This window comes from Pseudophryne corroboree, chromosome 2 (assembly GCF_028390025.1).
Source record: "Pseudophryne corroboree isolate aPseCor3 chromosome 2, aPseCor3.hap2, whole genome shotgun sequence".
Lineage (NCBI taxonomy): Eukaryota > Metazoa > Chordata > Amphibia > Anura > Myobatrachidae > Pseudophryne > Pseudophryne corroboree.
In genome coordinates this window covers 381,267,622-381,294,428 of record NC_086445.1, presented here as the reverse complement: position 1 = coordinate 381,294,428, position 26,807 = coordinate 381,267,622, and the positions used below count along the sequence as shown (strand labels likewise).

At 44.3% G+C, this 26,807-nt stretch overlaps 1 protein-coding gene across 3 annotated transcripts in view; it reads left to right on the top strand.

Moving 5' to 3' along the window:
- The window catches only part of NALCN (sodium leak channel, non-selective), a 1,296,054-nt gene that overhangs the window by 367,698 nt on the left and 901,549 nt on the right, over window positions 1-26,807 (top strand). For all 3 annotated transcript variants that reach the window (XM_063953246.1, XM_063953245.1, XM_063953244.1), the window contains one exon: window positions 26,306-26,457. In XM_063953246.1, coding sequence (XP_063809316.1) covers window positions 26,306-26,457 — 152 coding nt within the window. The remainder of the gene's footprint in view (window positions 1-26,305; window positions 26,458-26,807) is intronic.

Genomic DNA, 26,807 nt, shown 5'->3' with positions numbered 1-26,807 from the left:
AGCCGCGTCCTCTCCCTATGACTCTCAATGCACGTGTGAAAATGGCGGCGACGCGCGGCTCCTTATATAGAATCCGAGTCTCGCGATAGAATCCGAGCCTCGCGAGAATCCGACAGCGTGATGATGACGTTCGGGCGCGCTCGGGTTAGCCGAGCAAGGCGGGAAGATCCGAGCCTGCTCGGACCCGTGTAAAAAACCTGAAGTTCGGGCGGGTTCGGATTCAGAGGAACCGAACCCGCTCATCTCTAGTAAATACTGGCTGCTTTATTTTTACACTACAATTTACAGTAGATTTCAGTTTGAACACACCCCACCCAAATCTAACTCTCTCTGCACATGTTATATCTGCCCCCCCCCCCCCCCCCCCCCACGCAGTGCACATGGTTTTGCCCATTAGTTAACAAATTTGCTGCTGTGATCAGATCAGAATTACCCCCAAGGTCTGGGATTGGTTGCAAAGTGATCAGACGCCTGCGGGCAAGTTGTTCATTATGGATGGATGGATGGATGGATGGATATATATATATATATATATATATATTGTGTACAAAAAGGTGCAGATAGCGCTACAACCTGAATATTCTATAACCAGATATCCCTGAGATGGGAGATCTTAAATTACACGTGAATTGGTGCAAAAATTAGCAAATTAATAAATTAATTAAAAAACACTCCCAAGACAAATGGTGTCGCAACCAGATTTCAAGATGTCCAATTCCCAGGGGAACTTAGTTTTCAAAATTGTTCTAGTGGTAAATCAGTTGCGCCTTCAGTGTTCATGAATAATACGTTGCAAATCCTTAAGTGATAGTTAAAATATGCGTACCAGACATACGTGGAACAGTCGCCTTATTTATATATTGATACACTGTCTTGCATATACGTACAAACTCCACACCAACATCTGGACGGATGGGAACGGAGAGTCAGTACGAGTAAGGAACATCCAGATGCAAAGACACCCTAAATAAGGCGACTGTTCCACGTATGTCTGGTACGCATATTTTAACTATCACTTAAGGATTTGCAACGTATTATTCACGAACACTGAAGGCGCAACTGATTTACCACTAGAACAATATATATATATATATATATATATATATATATATATTTGCGTAGATTCTGCACTCTCATCCGTCATTCATTACTGTTTGGGGTGCTCCCAGTGAGATCCACCAATAATAGGTAGGTCCACAAATATAGACAAAAAAGTTCCAGTATCCTGGAAGGGCACTCTCCTTAAGAAAATGGATCAAAACATCACTTCAAGGTGTCATCACAGGCTTTATTCAGTCGACGTTTCGGCTCAACAATACGAGCCTTTTTCAAGACAAGCCATAAATTATTCCAATTCATAGAAGTCAAATCAGCAAATATAAGCTGTAATTCACAAACACAAACAAAAAGAAAAAACAAACATAAGACAATTACTCTCACGGGCCTAAACAGCAACCGCCGCCACCAGGTGAAAGAAAGATTACCTAGCACCCAGAAATAAGTGCCCAGGTATGGGGGGTATATATAGGTCACAAGGGATGCCACACTACCAATATTCATGGGCTATATACTCACTCATCATTTAGCACCATGCTAAATGCATGAGTGAGTATATAGCCCATGAGTATTGGTAGTGTGGCATCCCTTGTGACCTATATATACCCCCCATACCTGGGCACTTATTTCTGGGTGCTAGGTAATCTTTCACCTGGTGGCGGTGGTTGCTGTTTGGGCCCGTGAGAGTAATGCTGCTTTCACATCGCAAAACCTGCTTTTGAAATGGTATTTGAAACGGTTCTTAAAACGGGTCTGAGCAGTTAAACCCCTTTCACATCTCATGTTGTAACCAGTAAATTACCATTTCATTACCGTTTTGGTACCTTTCACACTGAACCCGTTTCACCCATAGAAAACAGTGGTTGTCATTATAAATGGACTTTTCTGGCCCACACATTATTACCGTATATACTCGAGTATAAGCCGACTTTTTCAGCACATTTTTCTATGCTGAAAAAGCCCCCCTCGGCTTATACTCGAGTCAAGTTGTCAACGGCTGCAGCAGACGCCGTGGGCTGTGTGGGCGTCCGCTGCAGCCGGCTCCAGGGACAGACACTAGAGGTCATTATTGACCTCTAGTGTCTGTGCGGCGTTGCTATGGGAGAGACGTCATGACGTCTCTCCCATAGAGATGATCGGGTGCCGGGAAGCGGGCGCCGGAGCGGGCGGCCAGACGGAGCGGTGGACAGACGGAGCGGCGGCCAGACGGAGCGGAGCAGCGCAGCAGCAGAAGAAGCGGTCGGGAAGCAGGAGCGGGGCAGTGGTAAGTATTGTTTTAGTGTGTGTTTTGTGTGTTTGTAAGCGGCAACGGGGGCACAGTAACAGGGGGCAAAGAAAGGGGGCACAATTACTGAGGGCAAAGAAAGAGGGGTCATAACTACTGGGGGCAATGAAAGAGGGGGCACAACAACTGGGGGAAAAGAAAGAGAGGGCATAACTACTGGGGGCAATGAAAGAGGGGGCACAACTACTGGGGGCAAAGAAGGGGCATAACTACTGGGGGCAAAGCAGCTGGGGCATGTTTTTATCTGGCACTGTGGGGAGATATATGTCACTGGGGGTATATGTGGCACTGGGGGCACAACCCTAGCAACAAGCATTACCCCCTGGCAACAAGCATGACACCTACCGCATGAAACCCCTGGCAACGAGCATGACACCCTGAGCATGAAAACCCCCGGCACCGTGCATTTCCCACCCTAGGCTTATACTCGAGTCAGTAATTTTTCCCAGTTTTTTGTGGTAAAATTAGGTGCCTCGGCTTATATTCGGGTCGACTTATACTCGAGTATATACGGTAATAATTATTAATTAATTCATTATTAATAATTTGGATAGTCGTACGATGGAACCCAGCAGCTTGAAGCATATCTATTTATATTAGAAGGGATTAGGTACTTGGTTTGTCTTTTTTGAAGGCACAAGTATTATTTATATATTTTTTAAAATATATATATTTTTTTTTTTAGATGGAATGGTAAAATTCAGAAAAAAAATGGCGTGGGGTCCCCCCTCCAAAGCATAACCAGCCTCAGGCTCTTCGAGCTGGTCCTGGTTCTAAAAATGCGGGGAAAAAATTGACAGGGGATCCCCCGTATTTTTAAAACCAGCACCGGGCTCTGCGCCTGGTGCTGGTGCAAAAAATACGGGGGACAAAAAGCGTAGGGGTCCCCCGTATTTTTTACACCAGCATCGGGCTCCACTAGCTGGACAGATAATGCCACAGCCGTGGGTCACTTTTATACAGTGCCCTGCGGCCGTGGCATTAAATATTTAACTAGTCACCCCTGGCCGGGGTACCCTGGGGGAGTGGGGACCCCTTCAATCAAGGGGTCCCCCCCCCAGCCACCCAAGGGCCAGGGGTGAAGCCCGAGGCTGTCCCCCCCATCCATTGGCTGCGGATGGGAGGCTGATAGTTTTGAGTAAAATGACAGAATATTGTTTTTTCCAATAGTACTACAAGTCCTAGCAAGCCTCCCCCGCAAGCTGGTACTTGGAGAACCACAAGTACCAGCATGCGGAGGAAAACCGGGCCCGCTGGTACCTGTAGTACTACTGGGAAAAAAATACCCAAATAAAAACAGGAGACACACACCGTGACAAGTACAACTTTATTACACACTGCCGACACACACATACTTACCTATGTTGACACGAAGCAGTCGGTCCTCTTCTCCAAGTAGAATCCACGGGTACCTGAAAATAAAAGATAATTATACTCACCTGATCCATGGTCCAGAGATAAATCCACGTACTTGTCAAAAAAAGAAAACGAACACCCGACCAGCGAACTGAAAGGGGTCCCATGTTGACACATGGGACCCCCCCCACCGTGACTGCTGTCACTGAAAGGTCTCGTAAGCCAATCAGCGAGCGCAACGTCCTTGCACTCTGCTGATTGGCTCTGTGCGCGTCTGAGCTGTCAGCGCATCGCACAGCTCCCTCCATTATATTCAATGGTGGGAACCTTGCGGTTAGCGGTGGGGTCACCCGCCGGTCAGCGGCTGACCGCGGGTAACCCCACCACTGACGGCAAAGTTCCCACCATTGAAAGTAATGGAGGCAGCTGTGCGATGCGCTGTCTGAGCTTAGACGCGCACAGCCAATCAGGTGAGCGCCACGGAGCAGCGCTTCCTGATTGGCTGAAGGGACCTCAGTGACAGGAGTCACGTGATGTCCCGGCATTCGGGGAAAGGGGTCTCATATGTCAACATGGGACCCCTTTCAGTCCGTTGGTACGGGTGTTCGTGTTTTTTTTTTGCCAAGTACGAGGATTATCTCTGGACGTGGATTTATCTCTGGACACTGGCAGGTGAGTATAATTTTTTTCACAGGTACCCTCGGATCGTCGGAGACTGTGGCAGTCGGCGTGTCAACATAGGTAAGTATGTATGTGTGTCGGCAGTGTGTAATAAAGTTGTACTTGTCACGGTGTGTGTCTCCTGTTTTTATTTGGGTATTTTTTTTTCAGTAGTACTACAGGTACCAGCGGGCCCGGTTTTCTCCCGCATGCTGGTACTTGTGGTTCTCAAAGTACCAGCTTGCGGGGGAGGCTTGCTGGGACTTGTAGTACTATTGGAAAAACAATATTCTGTCATTTTACTCAAGGCTATCAGCCTCTCATCCGCAGCCAATGGATGGGGGGGACAGCCTCGGGCTTCACCCCTGGCCCTTGGGTGGCTGGGGGGGGGACCCCTTGATTGAAGGGGTCCCAACTCCTCCAGGGTACCCCGGCCAGGGGTGACTAGTTTGATATTTAATGCCACGGCCGCAGGGCACTGTATAAAAGTGACCCCCGGCTGTGGCATTATCTGTCCAGCTAGTGGAGCCCGATGCTGGTGTAAAAAATACGGGGGACCCCTACGCTTTTTGTCCCCCGTATTTTTTGCACCAGCACCAGGCGCAGAGCCCGGTGCTGGTTTTAAAAATACGGGGGATCCCCTGTCAATTTTTTCCCCGCATTTTTAGAACCAGGACCAGCTCGAAGAGCCCGAGGCTGGTTATGCTTTGGAGGGGGGACCCCACGCCATTTTTTTCCGTGTTTTTCCCGTTTAAACGTTTATGAAGCCACTCTCACATGTGTCTCCTGTGTTTTCCAAGCTGTTTCCTGGTTGTGGCTGCTGACATCACACATGGAGACAGCCTATGACCTGCTGGGGCTTGCAAATACCGTTTCAGACCCTTTCACACTGCACAGTGAAATGGGACTGAAACGGGTAGGACCCTTCTTTTTTACCATTTCAAAATACCGGTATTTTGAAAACGGTAAATTGAAGGGGACCCTTTCACATCGCAGCTTGACCCGTTTAAGAAGCCAGTTAAAACGGCAAAATACCGGGTATAAGCTGCGGTGTGAAAGGGGTATAATTGTCTTATGTTTGTTTTTTCTTTTTGTTTGTGTTTTGTGAATTACAGCTTATATTTGCTGATTTGACTTCTATGAATTGGAATAATTTATGGCTTGTCTTGAAAAAGGCTCGTATTGTTGAGCCGAAACGTCGACTGAATAAAGCCTGTGATGACACCTTGAAGTGATGTTTTGATCCATTTTCTTAAGGAGAGTGCCCTTCCAGGATAATGGAACTTTTTTGTCTATATATATATATATATATATATATATATATATATATATAAAAAAATAACTGCAGATATGACCGGCACTCCAACAGCAAAAATAGGTACCTGGGTGCCCTCCCGAGGCACTACACAACCCAGCAAACAACATGTGATGGGCAGCACTCCAAGCTTTATATCCTGATGAAAGAGCACCTGAAAAAACCTTGGAGTGCCGCCCATCACATGTTGTTTTATATATATATATATATATATATATATATATATATTTATATATATATATATATTTATTTATTTATTATTGTTCAGATTTTTTGTTACTCCATGGGACTACATTAGATCAAGAAAATAAGATCGAGAAAGGTATTACCCACTGTATGGAAAATATGGAGGAGGAGCACTGAATATTCATATTAATATGGCTTAAAAATTAATATTATAGATGAAGGGCCATTTATATTAATTAAATATAATAAAGGTGCAATATTATTTTGATTTATAAAGGAGGTACTTGTATTATTGTAAAGAATGACAGGAGCTTTCATTAAGCAACACTTCTACAATTGGCCCTTGCATCCTTGGGTCATACGTTTAGAGGCCCCTCAAATGTTAAGGGACCAGTGCTGTCACCTGTCATAACCACCTCTCATTGTTTCCTCAGGCTAACCTGAGGCTTGCCAGGATACTAAAGGGAATAAATAAATAGTCCCCTGTTGTTTTGATCATGATAATTGCCTCTTCTTTGAGTGAAAACTAAATAGTAGTCATTAAAATGCTTTAATACCATAACAGTGATATTCGATTAGGTGAACCTAGGTGGTCATCTACGACTCCAATCATTAGGGAGCACATTAAGAAGTAAAGTGCAGCTTCATGTTTAAAAAAAAAAAAAAAACAATATCCAGTGCAGGAGATGGCATTCTAGAACTGGAGTGCGGCTTCTATTACAAATTAACAGCCTTTAAGAGACTGCTGCTGAAGATCAGCTTTTGTAGTTGCTCCATTTTCTGCCTGCTTAACATTTCAATTAAATGTAAAATTAGAACTCGTATTTCAGTGCGGTTGACATTGGCAAGACAACTTCATCGCATATAGTAAATGTACCTAAAATGGACAATAAACCTAGTTTGACGTGGCTCTAGAGCTAGGCTGGAGTAAGCTATTTTAGAGCAAAGCTGATATTACTGCAAATGCTGACATAGCCTTCTCATTTCCTCTCTTATTGTTTTGACATCCTGTTTTTTTATTATTTTTTTAATTAAATCAATTTATTTTTATTGAGCTTTAGGAAAACAAACATAGTAAGAAAAAAGGATACATAACTGGACAGTGTTGCAAAGATAACCAGAGCAAATACAGCATAATGACGACAATACTCAGAACAAGAAATAAACCATGAGTTAGAGGAAATAGCAAACAACAAGTCTCAAACCATATCAAAGATCAGCTGCGAGAGATGGAAAAGGATATGTGCAGGGCAGGGCATTCCAAAGGATCCAAGGGATCAGAGGGAAGATGTTGAAGGGGAGCTGGCCTCTGGACGTAGGCCAAAATGAGAATGACACCAATGATCCTAAAGCTTATGATATCTATGATACAGTAGCATTCCTGCTAGTGTAGAGGTGCAGTTCATGGTCGGCAGAATCATTAACTACAGATGGAGCCACGCAGTGGCGTAAGTTCATCACAGTCGCCCGGAGGCAAGATAAATATTGGTGCCCCCCCTATTTCCTATATTATGAGAAATATATGTATGTATGTGTGCGTGTGTGTGTGTGTGTGTGTGTGTGTGTGTGTGTGTGTGGAGTGTTCTGAAAACAATTTATATACTGTATTTATACATTTAATTGTATTTTATTTTAAATCACACATTTCTTAGCAGTCATACCCAGGATTAGAACCCATGACCTATTACACTGACAGCAGACACTTTACTGATGGAGCTATTTGCTCCTGTAGAGGAAGCATGAGAATTCTAACTATGGGAGTAATTCTGAGTTGATCGCAGCAGGAACTTTGTTAGCAGTTGGGCAAAACCATGTGCACTGCAGGGGAGGCAGATATAACATGTGCAGAGAGAGATAGATTTGGGTGTGGTGAGTTCAATCTGCAATCTAAATTGCAGTGTAAAAATAAAGCAGCCAGTATTTACCCTGCACAGAATCAAAATAACCCACCCAAATCTAACTCTCTCTCTGCACATGTTATATCTGCCTCCCCTGCAGTGCACATGGTTTTGCCCAACTGCTAAAAAATTTCCTGCTGCGATCAACTTGGAATTAGCCCCTATATGAAGTTACGTGTAATTGTCAGAGAAGTAACTTCATGTAGTTAAAATTCTCATATTTCCTATACAGGAGCAAATAGCTTCATCAGTAAGGTGTCTGCTTCCAGTGTAATAGGTTGTGGCTTCTAATCCTGGGTGTGATACTTGTAAAATGAGTATATTCAGTATAATAAAGAGGGTGTGATTTGTAAGGTGCAGGGACTAGTGAGGAAGTCGGCCAACGAAAAAACAGCGACAGCTATCAATTAAATTAATTCAATGGTGTCACAGAATGGGAGGAGATGTGCCCCCCTTCAGAGCAGGAGCCCGGCGGCAGATGACTCCGTTGCCTCCCAGAGTTCTGCCTCTGGAGCCACGCTCATCTTGTCTTAACTGCTGTGCCTAGGCACACCAAGGTTTATTAGCATAAGCCCTTCATCTATTGTTCTCAGCTGCATGACAATACAGAGAGAACAATACATCAGGGGATTAAGTAATTACAGCAGGGGATTAAATTCGACTGCCCTGGCTCAATTAATCCTATTAAAGGCCAAGATGAAGATGACTCCATCTGTATGTAGACAGGGGGGTTCAGGCGTGGAGTGGAAAGATAGAACACATACTGATAAATAACTTGATTAAGATTTTCTTCAGTTGTAAGTGACTGAGCTTTGGGGGTCAATGGTGGAACCATACAGTAGGTGCTTTAATCCTAACACATTGACAAACACCCACCCAAAATATCTTGCACCACAGGACAGGCCCAGAGCATATGGCAAAAAAAGGAGACCAACATTTAGGACAGTTTGTATTATCATATTGAAAAGACAAAGTGTGGTAACCCTATGAGTCATGTACAAATGACTCTTTGTAGCGCAGAAAGGAAGTAGCCACTCATCCTACTCATCTTCCAGTAAAGCCACCCTCCCACTTTCTCCATTAGGGAAGAAGTACCTTGAATGACAACCTCTGTTTAGTGCAGGATATAGTTTTGAAGTTGATATAAAACTAGTGATGTGCACCGGAAATTTTTTGGGTTTTGTGTTTTGGATTCGGTTCCGCGGTCGTGTTTTGGATTCGGACGCATTTTGGCAAAATCTCCCTGAAAATTTTTTGTCGGATTCGGGTGTGTTTTGGATTCGTTTTTTTTTTACAAAAAACCCTCAAAAACAGCTTAAATCATAGAATTTGGGGGTCATTTTGATCCCATAGTATTATTAACCTCAATAACCATAATTTCCACTCATTTCCAGTCTATTCTGAACACCTCACACCTCACAATATTATTTTTAGTCCTAAAATTTGCACCGAGGTCGCTGGATGACTAAGCTAAGCGACCCAAGTGGCCGACACAAACACCTGGCCCATCTAGGAGTGGCACTGCAGTGTCAGACAGGATGGCACTTTAAAAAGAATAGTCCCCAAACAGCACATGATGCAAAGAAAAAAAGAGGCGCAATGAGGTAGCTGTGTGACTAAGCTAAGCGACCCAAGTGGCCGACACAAACACCTGGCCCATCTAGGAGTGGCATTGCAGTGTCAGACAGGATGGCACTTCAAAAAAATAGTGCACAAACAGCACATGATGCAAAGAAAAAAAGAGGCGCAATGAGGTAGCTGTGTGACTAAGCTAAGCGACCCAAGTGGCCGACACAAAGACCCAAGTGGCCGACACAAACACCTGATACATCTAGGAGTGGCACTGCAGTGTCAGACAGGATGGCACTTCAAAAAAATAGTCCCCAAACAGCACATGATGCAAAGAAAAAAAGAGGCGCAATGAGGTAGCTGTGTGACTAAGCTAAGCGACCCAAGTGGCCGACACAAACACCTGGCCCATCTAGGAGTGGCACTGCAGTGTCAGGCAGCATGGCACTTCAAAAAAATAGTCCCCAAACAGCACATGATGCAAAGAAAAAAAGAGGCGCACCAAGGTCGCTGTGTGACTAAGCTAAGCGACACAAGTGGCCGACACAAACACCTGGCCCATCTAGGAGTAGCACTGCAGTTTTCTAGCGAGAGGATGAGTGCTTCCATCCTCATGTGAAGCTGAACCACTAGCCATGAACATAGGCCAGGGCCTCAGCCGTTCCTTGCCACTCCGTGTCGTAAATGGCATATTGGCAAGTTTACGCTTCTCCTCAGACGCTTTTAATTTTGATTTTTGGGTCATTTTACTGAACTTTTGTTTTTTGGATTTTACATGCTCTCTACTATGACATTGGGCATCGGCCTTGGCAGACGACGTTGATGGCATTTCATCGTCTCGGCCATAACTAGTGGCAGCAGCTTCAGCACGAGGTGGAAGTGGATCTTGATCTTTCCCTATTTTACCCTCCACATTTTTGTTCTCCATTTTTTAATTTGTGGAATTATATGCCAGTATCAATAGCAATGGCCTACTACTATATATACTGCGCACAACTGAAATGCACCAAAGGTATGGATGGATAGTATACTTGACGACATAGAGGTAGGTAGAGCAGTGGCCTTCCGTACCGTACTGCTATATATACTGGTGGTCACTGTCAGCAAACTGCAAAACTAAAATGCACCACAGGTATAGAATCTAGATTAGGGGTGGGCAAAATACGGCCCGCGGGCCGGATGCGGCCCGCAAACCGATCCTGACCGGCCCACTGCTTCCCACCAGCATGCAATGACAAGCGGCCCGACTGACTGAGCTGCTTGTCATTGCTCTGCAGTACTCCAAGCTGCCGGCGCCTGTCTCCCCTGCTGCTGCTGCACGGCGCCTGACACACTCATCCTCCTCCTCCCGCCTCCAGAGTCCCCATTGACAAAGGCAGCGATCAGATGAAAAGGGGGCGGAGCTATGCGGAGACGAGGGGGCGGGGCTACGTGGGACTTTAGGGGGCGGAGCTACATGGGACATAAGTCACTGCTACAGATCCATCCTTCCTGCCACTGCCAGCCAGACACAGATCAGTAAGTTAATGGAAAAAGTGAGGGAAAGAAAGTGTATTTGTGTGTGTGTGTGTGTGTGTGTGTGTGTGTGTGTGTGTGTGTGTATATGAGAGAGTGTGTGTGTATATGAGAGAGTGTGTGTGTGTGTGTGTGTGTGTGTGTATGTTTGTGTGTGCGGGCAGTGGCGTCAGACTGTATTTAGGTTAGGGGGAGATCTCTAACGCTTGCTGTACCACCCCCCAACCCCCCCCTCCCCTGGATTCTTTCACCATGTCACCCCCCATGTTCTGTCACTAAGTCACCCCCCCGTGTTGTTACCGTCTCACCTCCCGTGTTCTGTCACCGTGTCCTGTCACCCCCGTGTTCTGTCACCGTGACACCCCCCCACGTTCTGTTACTGTGTCACCCCCGTGTTCTGCCACTGAGTCAGCCCCCCCATGTTCTGTCACGGTGTCATCCCCCCGTGTTCTGTCACTGTGTCACCCCCGTGTTCTGTCACTAAGTCACCCTGCCGTGTTGTTACCGTGTCACCCCCCTGTGTTCTGTCACTGTGTCACCCCCCGTGTTCTGTCACTGTCAACCCCCCGTGTTCTGTCACTGTCACCCCCCCGTGTTCTGTACCGTGTCACCCCCCCGTGTTCTGTCACTGTCACCCCCCCGTGTTCTGTCACTCCCCCCCGTGTTCTGTCACCATGTCACCCCCCCGTGTTCTGTCACCGTGTCACCCCCCCGTGTTCTGTCACCGTGTCACCCCCCCCGTGTTCTGTCACCGTGTCACCCCCCCGTGTTCTGTCACCGTGTCACCCCCCTGTGTTCTGTCACTAAGTCACCCCGCCGTGTTCTGTCACCGTGTCACCTCCCGTGTTCTGTCACTGTGTCACCTCCTGCGTTCTGTCACTGTCACCCCCCCCCCCGCGTTCTGTCACTGTGTCACCCCCCGTGTTCTGTCACTGTGTCACACCCCCCCCGCGTTCTGTCACTGTGTCACCCCCCGCGTTCTGTCACTGTCACCCCCCCTCGTTCTGTCACCGTGTCACCCCCGCCCCCCGTGTTCTGTCACCGTGTCATACCCTGTGTTCCATCACCGTGTCCCACCCCCGTGTTCTGTCACTGTGTCACACCTTTCCCCAGGGGCCATAAGACACTGGATAATTTGCTTGCTGTGCAATGATTATCCCAAATAAAATGTTAATGTGTAAAAGGGGACTCTACCTGCCATAATGTGTAAAAGGGGGCTCTACCTTCCGTAATGTGTAAAAGGGGGCTCTCCCTGCTGTAATGTGTAAAAGAGAGCTCTACCTGGCGTAATGTGTGACAGGGGCTCTACCTGGAGTAATGTGTGTAAGTGACACTACTGTGTGGCATAATTTGAATAATGGAGACTATTGTGCAGCCTAAAATGAATCTGTATTATTTTTTGGCCACACCCCTTCCCCATGAAGCCACGTCCCTATATTTTTGGCACATAGGGGAGCTGCTATTTTGTGTGCGGCCCTCGAAAACTGACAGGAAAGTGTCATGTGGCCCCTCAGCTGAAATAATTGCCCACCCCTGATCTAGATGGATAGTATACTTGATGACACAGAGGTAGGTAGAGCAGTGGCCTTCCGTACCGTACTGCTATATATACTGGTGGTCACTGGTCAGCAAAACTCTGCACTGTACTCCTCCTATATAATATACTGGTGGTCCCCAGTCCCCACAATAAAGCAGTGTGAGCACAGATATATGCAGCACACTGAGCACAGATATGGAGTGTTTTTAAGGCAGACAACGTATACTGGTGGTCACTGTCAGCAAAACTCTGCACTGTACTCCTCCTATATAATACAGCTGCTCCCCAGTCCCCACAATTAAGCAGTGTGAGCACAGATATATGCAGCACACTGAGCACAGATATGGAGTGTTTTTCAGGCAGACAACATATACTGGTGGTCACTGGTTAGCAAAATTCTGCACTGTACTCCTCCTATATAATATACTGGTGGTCCCCAGTCCCCACAATAAAGCAGTGTGAGCACAGATATATGCAGCACACTGAGCACAGATATGGAGTGTTTTTTAGGCAGACAATGTATACTGGTGGTCATTGGTCAGCAAAACTCTGCACTGTACTCCTCCTATATAATACAGCTGCTCCCCAGTCCCCACAATTAAGCAATAAGCAGCACAAATATTATTAATAAACGGAGAGGACGCCAGCCACGTCCTCTCCCTAACATTTCCAATGCACGAGTGAAAATGGCGGCGATGCGCGGCTGCTTATATAGAATCCGAATCTCGCGAGAATCCGACAGCGGGATGATGATTAACCGAGCCATATGGGAAAATACGAGTATGCCTCGGACCCGTGTAAAATGGGTGAAGTTCGGGGGGTTCGGTTTCCGAGGAACCGAACCCGCTCATCACTATATAAAACTTCTAGTTCTCCTTTTGATACATTTAGGGCTCAATCTAATTAGGTGTGAATTGGCTTGTGTGAACTGTTTTGAACTGAACCGTGAATTGGTTGAACACATGTCGAATATGTCCCCAATTATAATACAGTCCATAAAATGTGACTCACTGTAAGGGACTGACACACTGAAATGTTTGCAAGCCTCAGTTCTCAAAACTAAAAAACAGAGTGCAGTATAAAAAAAAACGGGTTGCAGCTCCTCTATCACTGTGAGGAACTGAAAATGGGCAGTTTTTGAGCTATATATATATATATATATATATATATATACACATATATATATATATATATATATATATAATGAACACACAAGGCCAGGTGCAATCTCTAGGGTACCCTAGGTAGTGTCCCCCTCAAGGATTGCACCCCCAGGCCGACTGCGTCTTAGCTTGGCTTCACTTGTACATATAGGGGGATATTCAGTTAGCCACGGTAATTTACTTCCGTTAATTGAAACACCAACCGGCCCAGGGATGTTCAATTGTCCCCGATACCCACAGTCTGCTTGTTAGCTTGGCTTCTCCTGTGCATATAGGGGGATTTTCAGTTAGCCATGGTAATTTACTGCCGCTAATTGAAACACCAACCGGCCCAGGGATAGTCAATTGTCCCCTATACCCACAGTCTAAAAAATCTTAGCCCTATCAGCCTTGTGTTTTCCCAGATCCTAGGTGTTTTTGTCAAAAAATTTAAAAGTTATGGGAGAAAATAACAGGGATTAATTGAATTTCCTGAAGCTAAACATCAGGTAAAAATTGCAATAAACCCCTATTTTTTCTCTTGGAAATTATCAGGGCCAATTGAATATCCCCCATAATATAGACTGTATAAAAAAATGCTTTAACAGCTGTCATCATATATTGTACATGAAAAGTCTGAAATCAAATTAAAAAATAAATAAACCGATCTAGCTGTAAAAATTATATACATAGGACGGTTTGCTTCATAAAAGAGAATCACAATTTATTCCATAAATATATAATAAAACATAGAAATATGTAATGTAAATACAGTCTGTATTGCAAATTATATAGCACCCCCATAAACCGGATCTCTGCTGCAGGTCCACTCATATATCTTTGTATATAGTTCCAAAAGTTTTTTGGCTAGGACAACCTCCAATCAAATGCATTCACTGTAGAACAATAGTGTTTACCGGATATAGATGGAAGTTAATCCCTAGACATTGCATCAGCCTTAGGAATAGTCCATTTGTGCAGCTGAAGGGATATGCCGGAAAAATGGTGTGGTCCAGAGTACAGTGGTGGAGCGACGTCCAATGGTTGCCAAACGGAGATGCCAAATAATTTGAATGGATGCAAAGAGGAAGAGTGGGATCCGGGTGGGTAATAAAAGAATCTCAACGCGTTTCACTGGTTGATATCAACCACTGGTAATAAAATAAATAAATGTCGGTCATCAAGGGAGCACAATAAGGGGGACATGTACTAAGCAGTGATAAAAGTGGAGAAATGAGCCAGTGGAGAAATTTACCATGGCAACCAATCAGCTGCTCCGTACAATTGTATAGAATGCAAATTAGAAATGTTACGTCAATGCTAATTGGTTGCCATGGGCAACTTCTCCGCTGGCTCACTTCTCCACTTTTATTGCTGCTTAGTACATGTTCCCCTATTGGAGTGGCCAGAGAACAACCTAGCTAGGCTAACCGCAATCCACATAACAGGGAGTGCCAACCATAGAGTGGATTTTCCTCACAAGTAATTGTACCAAGAGGAATGGGAGCCATTTCGCAATATATTTGAGGATAAAGTAGAACTTACACCTAACCCTTCCCACCAAAAATATTTTTTCTATTTTATGTTCAAAACCTATAAGGGGTATAAACAAAGAACCTTTGATGGTTTATAATGTATATGAGATATTAAAGTATATTTACATAGAACACTACTGAAACAAGCTCTTAGTGACATATGTTGTTAACATTTGTTAATTATATAAATGTTTTGGTAATATGCGCTGCATATCTAATATGTTTAATAATCTCTATATTTTAGAAGCCTTTAAATATAGATTTCTGACATTCATGTATTTTGTTTATGATATTACCATGTACGTACAGTATATAAGGCTGTCAGACATTTGCTAATAATATTCTCAGCTCAGCCCCAGCCACCTCCTTGTCTTCTGTAAAGGAAGAGAAGGTGTCAAGGGAAGAAGAAAGCTGGTGAAGGGGTGGAGTCCCCACTTGTGAACAGCGCACATCAGTGCGGCGCCACTGATAGACAGGGTGGACTTTGTGGAGACCTTGCACTGGTAGTGCCAGTGAGGTCATGCAAGGCACGCCCCAAGTCTACTAGCACATGTGCAGTAATTTTGGAGTCCCCCTCTCCAATCCAGCTACATTTACCGCCAAAACACACATTGACCCCCACAAGAATAATGCCACACAGTGCCCCATTATTATACCACTATGACCCATTATTATGCCACACAATGTCCTATTCTTATGCCACTATGACCCATTATTATGCCACACAGTGTCCCATTCTTATGCCACAGAGGGCTAAAAACACAAACAATTCTAAATGACTTCAGCAGGCAGCAGCTACCAATGTTTGGCACCCACTTCTCATGGCTTAAATGCAGTGTAAATACCATGGTACCGGAGGTTTGCTGGCCTCAGCTGTTGCATACAGGATGAAACAAATAGAGATGAGCGGGTTCGGTTTCTCTGAATCCGAACCCGCCAGAACTTCATGTTTTTTTTCACGGGTCCGAGCGACTCGGATCTTCCCGCCTTGCTCGGTTAACCCGAGCGCGCCCGAACGTCATCATGACGCTGTCGGATTCTCGCGAGGCTCGGATTCTATCGCGAGACTCGGATTCTATATAAGGAGCCGCGCGTCGCCGCCATTTTCACACGTGCATTGAGATTGATAGGGAGAGGACGTGGCTGGCGTCCTCTCCGTTTAGAATAGATTAGAGAGACACTTGATTTACTAATTTTGGGGAGCATTAGGAGTAGTACAGTGCAGAGTTTTGCTGATAGTGACCACCAGTTTTATTTATAATCCGTTCTCTGCCTGAAAAAAGCGATACACAGCACACAGTGACTCAGTCACATACCATATCTGTGTGCACTGCTCAGGCTCAGGCCAGTGTGCTGCATCATCTATTATCATAATATCTATATATAATATTATATATATCTGTCTGACTGCTCAGCTCACACAGCTTATAATTGTGGGGGAGACTGGGGAGCACTACTGCAGTGCCAGTTATAGGTTATAGCAGGAGCCAGGAGTACATAATATATTATATAGTGAGTGACCACCAGACACACAGTGCAGTTTATTTAATATATCCGTTCTCTGCCTGAAAAAAGCGATACACACAGTGACTCAGTCAGTCACATACCATATCTGTGTGCACTGCTCAGGCTCAGGCCAGTGTGCTGCATCATCTATATATATTATATATCTGTCTGACTGCTCAGCTCACACAGCTTATAATTGTGGGGGAGACTGGGGAGCACTACTGCAGTGCCAGTTATAGGTTATAGCAGGAGCCAGGAGTACATAATATTATATTAAAATTAAACAGTGCACACTTTTGCTGCAGGAGTGCCACTGCCAGTGTGACTAGTGACCAGTGACCTGACCACCAGTATATATAATATTAGTAGTATACTATCTCTTTATCAACCAGTCTATATTAGCAGCAGACACAGTACAGTGCGGTAGTTCACGGCTGTGGCTACCTCTGTGTCGGCACTCGGCAGCCCGTCCATAATTGTATATACCACCTAACCGTGGTTTTTTTTTCTTTCTTTATACATACATACTAGTTACGAGTATACTATCTCTTTATCAACCAGTCTATATATTAGCAGCAGACACAGTACAGTGCGGTAGTTCACGGCTGTGGCTACCTCTGTGTCGGCACTCGGCAGCCCGTCCATAATTGTATATACCACCTAACCGTGGTTTTTTTTTCTTTCTTTATACATACATACTAGTTACGAGTATACTATCTCTTTATCAACCAGTCTATATATTAGCAGCAGACACAGTACAGTGCGGTAGTTCACGGCTGTGGCTACCTCTGTGTCGGCACTCGGCAGCCCGTCCATAATTGTATATACCACCTAACCGTGGTTTTTTTTTCTTTCTTTATACATACATACAAGTTACGAGTATACTATCTCTTTATCAACCAGTCTATATATTAGCAGCAGACACAGTACAGTGCGGTAGTTCACGGCTGTGGCTACCTCTGTGTCGGCACTCGGCAGCCCGTCCATAATTGTATACTAGTATCCAATCCATCCATCTCCATTGTTTACCTGAGGTGCCTTTTAGTTGTGCCTATTAAAATATGGAGAACAAAAATGTTGAGGTTCCAAAATTAGGGAAAGATCAAGATCCACTTCCACCTCGTGCTGAAGCTGCTGCCACTAGTCATGGCCGAGACGATGAAATGCCAGCAACGTCGTCTGCCAAGGCCGATGCCCAATGTCATAGTACAGAGCATGTCAAATCCAAAACACCAAATATCAGTAAAAAAAGGACTCCAAAACCTAAAATAAAATTGTCGGAGGAGAAGCGTAAACTTGCCAATATGCCATTTACCACACGGAGTGGCAAGGAACGGCTGAGGCCCTGGCCTATGTTCATGGCTAGTGGTTCAGCTTCACATGAGGATGGAAGCACTCAGCCTCTCGCTAGAAAAATGAAAAGACTCAAGCTGGCAAAAGCAGCACAGCAAAGAACTGTGCATTCTTCGAAATCCCAAATCCACAAGGAGAGTCCAATTGTGTCGGTTGCGATGCCTGACCTTCCCAACACTGGACGTGAAGAGCATGCGCCTTCCACCATTTGCACGCCCCCTGCAAGTGCTGGAAGGAGCACCCGCAGTCCAGTTCCTGATAGTCAGATTGAAGATGTCAGTGTTGAAGTACACCAGGATGAGGAGGATATGGGTGTTGCTGGCGCTGGGGCGGAAATTGACCAGGAGGATTCTGATGGTGAGGTGGTTTGTTTAAGTCAGGCACCCGGGGAGACACCTGTTGTCCGTGGGAGGAATATGGCCGTTGACATGCCAGGTGAAAATACCAAAAAAATCAGCTCTTCGGTGTGGAGGTATTTCACCAGAAATGCGGACAACAGGTGTCAAGCCGTGTGTTCCCTTTGTCAAGCTGTAATAAGTAGGGGTAAGGACGTTAACCACCTCGGAACATCCTCCCTTATACGTCACCTGCAGCGCATTCATAATAAGTCAGTGACAAGTTCAAAAACTTTGGGTGACAGCGGAAGCAGTCCACTGACCAGTAAATCCCTTCCTCTTGTAACCAAGCTCACGCAAACCACCCCACCAACTCCCTCAGTGTCAATTTACTCCTTCCCCAGGAATGCCAATAGTCCTGCAGGCCATGTCACTGGCAATTCTGACGAGTCCTCTCCTGCCTGGGATTCCTCCGATGCATCCTTGCGTGTAACGCCTACTGCTGCTGGCGCTGCTGTTGTTGCCGCTGGGAGTCGATGGTCATCCCAGAGGGGAAGTCGTAAGCCCACTTGTACTACTTCCAGTAAGCAATTGACTGTTCAACAGTCCTTTGCGAGGAAGATGAAATATCACAGCAGTCATCCTACTGCAAAGCGGATAACTGAGTCCTTGACAACTATGTTGGTGTTAGACGTGCGTCCGGTATCCGCCGTTAGTTCACAGGGAACTAGACAATTTATTGAGGCAGTGTGCCCCCGTTACCAAATACCATCTAGGTTCCACTTCTCTAGGCAGGCGATACCGAGAATGTACACGGACGTCAGAAAAAGACTCACCAGTGTCCTAAAAAATGCAGTTGTACCCAATGTCCACTTAACCACGGACATGTGGACAAGTGGAGCAGGGCAGGGTCAGGACTATATGACTGTGACAGCCCACTGGGTAGATGTATGGACTCCCGCCGCAAGAACAGCAGCGGCGGCACCAGTAGCAGCATCTCGCAAACGCCAACTCTTTCCTAGGCAGGCTACGCTTTGTATCACCGCTTTCCAGAATACGCACACAGCTGAAAACCTCTTACGGCAACTGAGGAAGATCATCGCGGAATGGCTTACCCCAATTGGACTCTCCTGTGGATTTGTGGCATCGGACAACGCCAGCAATATTGTGTGTGCATTAAATATGGGCAAATTCCAGCACGTCCCATGTTTTGCACATACCTTGAATTTGGTGGTGCAGAATTTTTAAAAAAACGACAGGGGCGTGCAAGAGATGCTGTCGGTGGCCAGAAAAATTGCGGGACACTTTCGGCGTACAGGCACCACGTACAGAAGACTGGAGCACCACCAAAAACTACTGAACCTGCCCTGCCATCATCTGAAGCAAGAAGTGGTAACGAGGTGGAATTCAACCCTCTATATGCTTCAGAGGTTGGAGGAGCAGCAAAAGGCCATTCAAGCCTATACAATTGAGCACGATATAGTAGGTGGAATGCACCTGTCTCAAGTGCAGTGGAGAATGATTTCAACGTTGTGCAAGGTTCTGATGCCCTTTGAACTTGCCACACGTGAAGTCAGTTCAGACACTGCCAGCCTGAGTCAGGTCATTCCCCTCATCAGGCTTTTGCAGAAGAAGCTGGAGGCATTGAAGAAGGAGCTAAAAGGGAGCGATTCCGCTAGGCATGTGGGACTTGTGGATGCAGCCCTTAATTCGCTTAACAAGGATTCACGGGTGGTCAATCTGTTGAAATCAGAGCACTACATTTTGGCCACCGTGCTCGATCCTAGATTTAAAGCCTACCTTGGATCTCTCTTTCCGGCAGACACAGGTCTGCTGGGGTTGAAAGACCTGCTGGTGACAAAATTGTCAAGTCAAGCGGAACGCGACCTGTCAACATCTCCTCCTTCACATTCTCCCGCAACTGGGGGTGCGAGGAAAAGGCTCAGAATTCCGAGCCCACCCGCTGGCGGTGATGCAGGGCAGTCTGGAGCGACTGCTGATGCTGACATCTGGTCCGGACTGAAGGACCTGACAACGATTACGGACATGTCGTCTACTGTCACTGCATATGATTCTCTCAACATTGATAGAATGGTGGAGGATTATATGAGTGACCGCATCCAAGTAGGCACGTCACACAGTCCGTACTCATACTGGCAGGAAAAAGAGGCAATTTGGAGGCCCTTGCACAAACTGGCTTTATTCTACCTAAGTTGCCCTCCCACAAGTGTGTACTCCGAAAGAGTGTTTAGTGCCGCCGCTCACCTTGTCAGCAATCGGCGTACGAGGTTACATCCAGAAAATGTGGAGAAGATGATGTTCATTAAAATGAATTATAATCAATTCCTCCGCGGAGACATTGACCAGCAGCAATTGCCTCCACAAAGTACACAGGGAGCTGAGATGGTGGATTCCAGTGGGGACGAATTGATAATCTGTGAGGAGGGGGATGTACACGGTGATATATCGGAGGGTGAAGATGAGGTGGACATCTTGCCTCTGTAGAGCCAGTTTGTGCAAGGAGAGATTAATTGCTTCTTTTTTGGGGGGGGTCCAAACCAACCCGTCATATCAGTCACAGTCGTGTGGCAGACCCTGTCACTGAAATGATGGGTTGGTTAAAGTGTGCATGTCCTGTTTTGTTTATACAACATAAGGGTGGGTGGGAGGGCCCAAGGACAATTCCATCTTGCACCTCTTTTTTCTTTTCTTTTTCTTTGCATCATGTGCTGATTGGGGAGGGTTTTTTGGAAGGGACATCCTGCGTGACACTGCAGTGCCACTCCTAGATGGGCCCGGTGTTTGTGTCGGCCACTAGGGTCGCTAATCTTACTCACACAGTCAGCTACCTCATTGCGCCTCTTTTTTTCTTTGCGTCATGTGCTGTTTGGGGAGGGTTTTTTGGAAGGGACATCCTGCGTGACACTGCAGTGCCACTCCTAGATGGGCCCGGTGTTTGTGTCGGCCACTAGGGTCGCTAATCTTACACAGCTACCTCATTGCGCCTCTTTTTTTCTTTGCGTCATGTGCTGTTTGGGGAGGGTTTTTTGGAAGGGACATCCTGCGTGACACTGCAGTGCCACTCCTAGATGGGCCCGGTGTTTGTGTCGGCCACTAGGGTCGCTTATCTTACTCACACAGCGACCTCGGTGCAAATTTTAGGACTAAAAATAATATTGTGAGGTGTGAGGTATTCAGAATAGACTGAAAATGAGTGTAAATTATGGTTTTTGAGGTTAATAATACTTTGGGATCAAAATGACCCCCAAATTCTATGATTTAAGCTGTTTTTTAGTGTTTTTTGAAAAAAACACCCGAATCCAAAACACACCCGAATCCGACAAAAAAAATTCGGTGAGGTTTTGCCAAAACGCGTTCGAACCCAAAACACGGCCGCGGAACCGAACCCAAAACCAAAACACAAAACCCGAAAAATTTCAGGCGCTCATCTCTAGAAACAAACTGACATACTGTACAGGAACATTGTGGGGGCCATAGAAACAGTCCTGAGTCCTGAGTTACACATTTGTCAGATAAGTTCCCAGTATTACAACCTGCAATTGCTCAACTCAAAGGAGATGCATGTTAAAAGACCTGTGTGCAGCTAAATAACAGTGATAACCGTTATACAACTGGGGGAACATCCCCCAATACCACAGACTTGAGCTGCCATTCCACCTGTGTAACACTACACACACGGTCCCTGCAGATACACAAACACATTTGGCTGGCATGACACATGTAATGGGGACTCGGGGAGGGAGAGCACAGGTACTCACCAAAGCAGATGAAAGATAAAATGGAGAAAGTCCCAGATGGCAGCACTGAACATGATGACAAAGGGTCCTGCGGTCTTTGTCAGTCAGCCAGGTGGAGACAGGAGGTATAGTATGTGTCCTCCACACACAGCATTACATGCCAGGCTGGGCTGTGTGAAGCCATCATCAGTGTGCTTAGGGCCATGGGTGGGGAGGAAAGGCCTGCGTTGGCTCACTTCCTGCTTTGGAACAGTCCGGATCCGGGTTCTTCGCAGTCCCAGTAGTTCTGCCACTGGCCAGCACAGTGGAACGGGGAAGGGAATGCGCCTCTGCAACCCTGCATCTTCCTGCAGTGCATACCTCTGCTTACTGCATTGCACCGGCCCTGGCTACTATAATACATTACATCGGGCATGCAGTGCATGCAGAGGTGGGCAATTGAGGGTGGATGCAGCTGGTGGGCCCACAGGCCAAATGCACCATCCACACCACCATAGTTATGACCCTGGCTTTAGGCATCCCTACCCCAACCAGACTCAACATTAAATCAGTAGCACCCACGATCATTAATAATGGCTCTCGACTTGCAAAAAGCCCCAACATTAAAAAATAGCCAATTTACCCTATTTGTTCCGAAGTTTTGTTTTTAAATGAATAGGTTAATTTATTAAATATGTTTATTTATTAAATCTGAGTACTATTGTACTCCCCAAACAGACAAGACATTAAAGTAATAACCTTTATAGTTATCCTGCTTTTGCCACTGTTTTTATATAGTTAGCAATACATGTTGGTGTCTTTTTTGTTTGTTTGTTTGTTTGTTTGTTTGTTTGTTTGTTTGTTTATTGGTAAATATATAAAACGTAACTGTATTAGAAAGTTTAACAACACATAGTAAAGTTCAATTTAAAAAGCTTATACTACCTGAAACTTAATAGGGTTTAGTAACTTGGCTAAGTATAGAGGAAACATAAAAAGGTATAGATGGTCTATTGATAAACATTGTCCATGGAAAAAGAGCAGCAGGAGAGCCAGATACTCTATATTTGGATGGATAAATGTCAAACTCTTCCAGATGATTTTTTAATATTTATTGCAATGGTCTTTCAGAAAGAATGAGAATTAATATCAACATGCTGCCATAATATGGAAGAAGGATATTGTTTTGTTCCATAAATTTTATAATAATTTTATGTTAATCTACTTTTTACCAGCTGAATCCCCGTTATATATAGCTGGAAGACTAAAGCCCAAAGACTCATTAAGCCACTGACTTAATAACTGATTTGGAGACGGCAGATGTTGAATAAGCTCAGCTGGGTTTTGTAATTATTTTGCTAGTGGCATAAAATAAAATAACCCTCCCCCAACTTGTATCCAGCTGTCCCATTGGTTGAGTGGTCAATTAGTGTCAGTAAAATAAGTTTGAATTTATGAACAAGGTCTGTAATATTTTTATGAAAAGTGTGTTACAGTTTTCATCTAAAAATCCCAATGGATAATATGAAACTTTGTTTCCAATAAAAATAAATTCTGTAACAAAATATTGTACTATCTCTATGTTGAAATCCTAATTCTAGCTAATATATATGCAAATCGGTGTGGTTTAAGTGTTGCAGATGCACAGTATAAATTAAAGTTCCAGAAGCTGGTACATGTTTTCCAATTATCACTTAGCTAGTAAAGCTGATAATAGCGTTTATGGCTCTTGTGACTATAATTGTTATTCATTTGTAAATTTTATATGTGTAAAAAGTAGTTGGTATTGTGCATATATTATGTATTGGATAGAATAACATATGTTGTTTATTCATTGGCTGCAATATTATTTATCGATTTATTCATTATTATGCCAGTTTTATTTAGGCAACGGTTCCACTATATTCCGAAAATATGTTTTTTTACAAGCTAATTTTACTCTGCCTTTTTTATAATTAAAAACTTTAATCCATCTACCCAACACAGCCATGGGAATTTCAAGAAAATAACTAAGATCAAATATGTATCTTCAGACAATAGCTAGTAAAGGGGCCACATCATTTGAAAGAGGGGGTGGAAATCCATCACAAAAATACTGAGAAATCACACAGAAATCCTGACTTTAATAGAATAGGATCCAATAGATTTACAAAGCTGCCCCGAAAATGAGTTGCCTCTGAGTTTTGTGTATGCACCTAGAGATCTGTGTAGGCTTCTCTCATTTTATTTGGTTTAAAAACAATGGAAAATAAAAAAGAGGATTGATGTTTCCCCACAAATTGTGAACCACCACTCATCATACTCCCACAACCTTAGGCCCAGTGGCTTAACAGGACTCTGGAGCGCCCTGTTAGACTGTAAGGTGCCTGCCTGCTAGCCAGAAGAAAGGGCTGTGGGGCAGTGACAATGCAGCCCCCAGAGCCTTGTGCTTTGTGTGATGGCACTGCTCTGTGAGATGGCACTGCTCGCACACATATAGCCATGCCCTGCATAGGCCATCAGTACCGGCTGGAATCGTATGGAAGTGATAATACCCACAAAATATGTGCCCCCTCTCCCCAGAAACAACCAGTCCCATTACTGATAGCACTAGGGCTTTTCCCCAGATCCACGGTGGGGTTAATAATTATTGTGCAAAAAATAGAGGTGCATTATAGGTCACAGCTAGTGCTGTCATGCCCAATTTAAATGACTACCCAGGCATGCGGCCACTTGTAGAGCCATAAGTGCCAGCACGCCCTGGCAGACAGGGCATGAAGGCACCTGCAGTGCTCCTGTAAAAAATAATAATAATAAAATAAATATATATATATATATATATATATATATATATATCAAAAGAAAAGAAACAAAAACAGGCGCTAAGCCAATGTGTACTTTAAGCACTCAAAAAGTCCACAACAGTGACTCAAGCACAGGAAAATCCACTAATGTGGGACGGCCAAGCTCCTCATCCAGATGTACACCAACTTCTCCAACCTACAATATAAAAAAAATACAGAAGCGCATCCTCTGTGCAATAATGTGTTAACACCACCAAAGTGTATCTATTCCAAATATAGGTGGACCCGTACCAAAATAAATATTTCAAAAGTCTTATCTCAGGTTCTTCTAATGATCCACACGAGGTCATCAGCCATATGAATGTTAAAATGTTTTAATACAGATTCAGAGTACATGAAAGATAAAATAAAAAAACAAGCATAGTGTATTCCAATTAACAACCAGAACACAAAAGCATGAGTAAAAGCCTGTACATCTATTTATAGAAATGAAAGCTTATCCGAACAGCAACAACCGGCAGTTAACATCTACCGTGTTTCATCCAGGAGGAGCTAAGTGTCATCCTTCTGACTTCCTCAGGGGTAATGACTTCCTTATTACCCCCTTGAGTGTCCCCTGTGGAGGGAGAATTTAACCTGTTAAGTGCCTTTTACAGGGAAATGTCTCATTTTCCTCACAAGTACTTCTGGTATTATCAATAAGTAAGAGCGCACGAATACACATATGGAGACATCTACCACATATTGTCGGACAGTAACACATAATTATAAATGTAAATACTGTACATTATGTCATAAGTACAGGGCCAGCATTAAAACTGGGTATGAAGTAATTAAAGAACACAGGGCTAAAAAGTACAGTCCGAGTAAGAATTGGAATAAGGCATTGTACAGTAACTGTAGTCCTCTACACAATTCCGTCTTCTTTACAGTGCTCTTTTTTATTAGACTTTGTTTTATATATATCCCTTACCTTACCTTTTTTCACATTCCAGAGCATGTAATGTTTCTTCTACAAAAAAAGTTGTTTTTTCCACTGTAGGCATAGTTGTGTAATTTTGTTGGGTAGATTGATGATTGAAGTGTGTTCTCTATCACATTTACAGGCACTGCTTATCACACTAAATTGGCCCATACTCATCCAATAAGCTTTTATAAATAAGTACACTATAATCAATCTTTAAAAAAATGATTGCGGAAGAGCATATAAGGCAGTATTGCGCTAATTTTCCAATCATCAGAGATGCCCTGACTCAATAATACTTCCCTATTGAGGTCATAGTTGGGCAAGTTTTCTTACCTTTTTGTGCCACCTTGTCAAGAGAGGTGAGTTGGGCAGCCTCATCACCAGCCATCTTTGAAAGATGAATAAGGTGTATATACTGTAGTAACTATAGTTTTTCCTTTGGCCTAGAGATGGTCCACAAAATTGCTTAACAATTAATAGTATTATAGAATTAACTGTTCATCCCTTCTGCTTTCCATTCCCAGCTTATCAGTAATTTAATGCATTATTTATTATTTGACATTATTTCAGAAATGTCACTTGGAATAATCTTGCCATTCCGGATACTCACTGTTCTCCAGATGGAGAAGGATACCAGTGTCCCCGGGGTTTCAAGTGCATGGACCTGAAAGACCTTGGTCTGAGCAGACAAGAGCTTGGATACAGCGGATTCAATGAGATAGGTATGTGTATTTAAAATATTTATATAGAAATAGTTAAATATATATATATTATATATATATATATATATATATATATATATATATATAGCACAGAGAAAGGACGTGGCACTCACGGCAAGCTGAAGAACTCACAGACTCATCAGTAATTAATTACTGATGAGTCTGTGAGTTCTTCAGCTTGCCGTGAGTGCCACGTCCTTTCTCTGTGCTATTACCTTGGTTTTACGGAGGCACCGGCATTATTTACATTGAGCTTTAGGAGTACCTTACCTTTCTACGTATATATATATATATATACACATACACATATTACACTGTGTTGTTATTTTAAAAGTACGTCTACTATGATG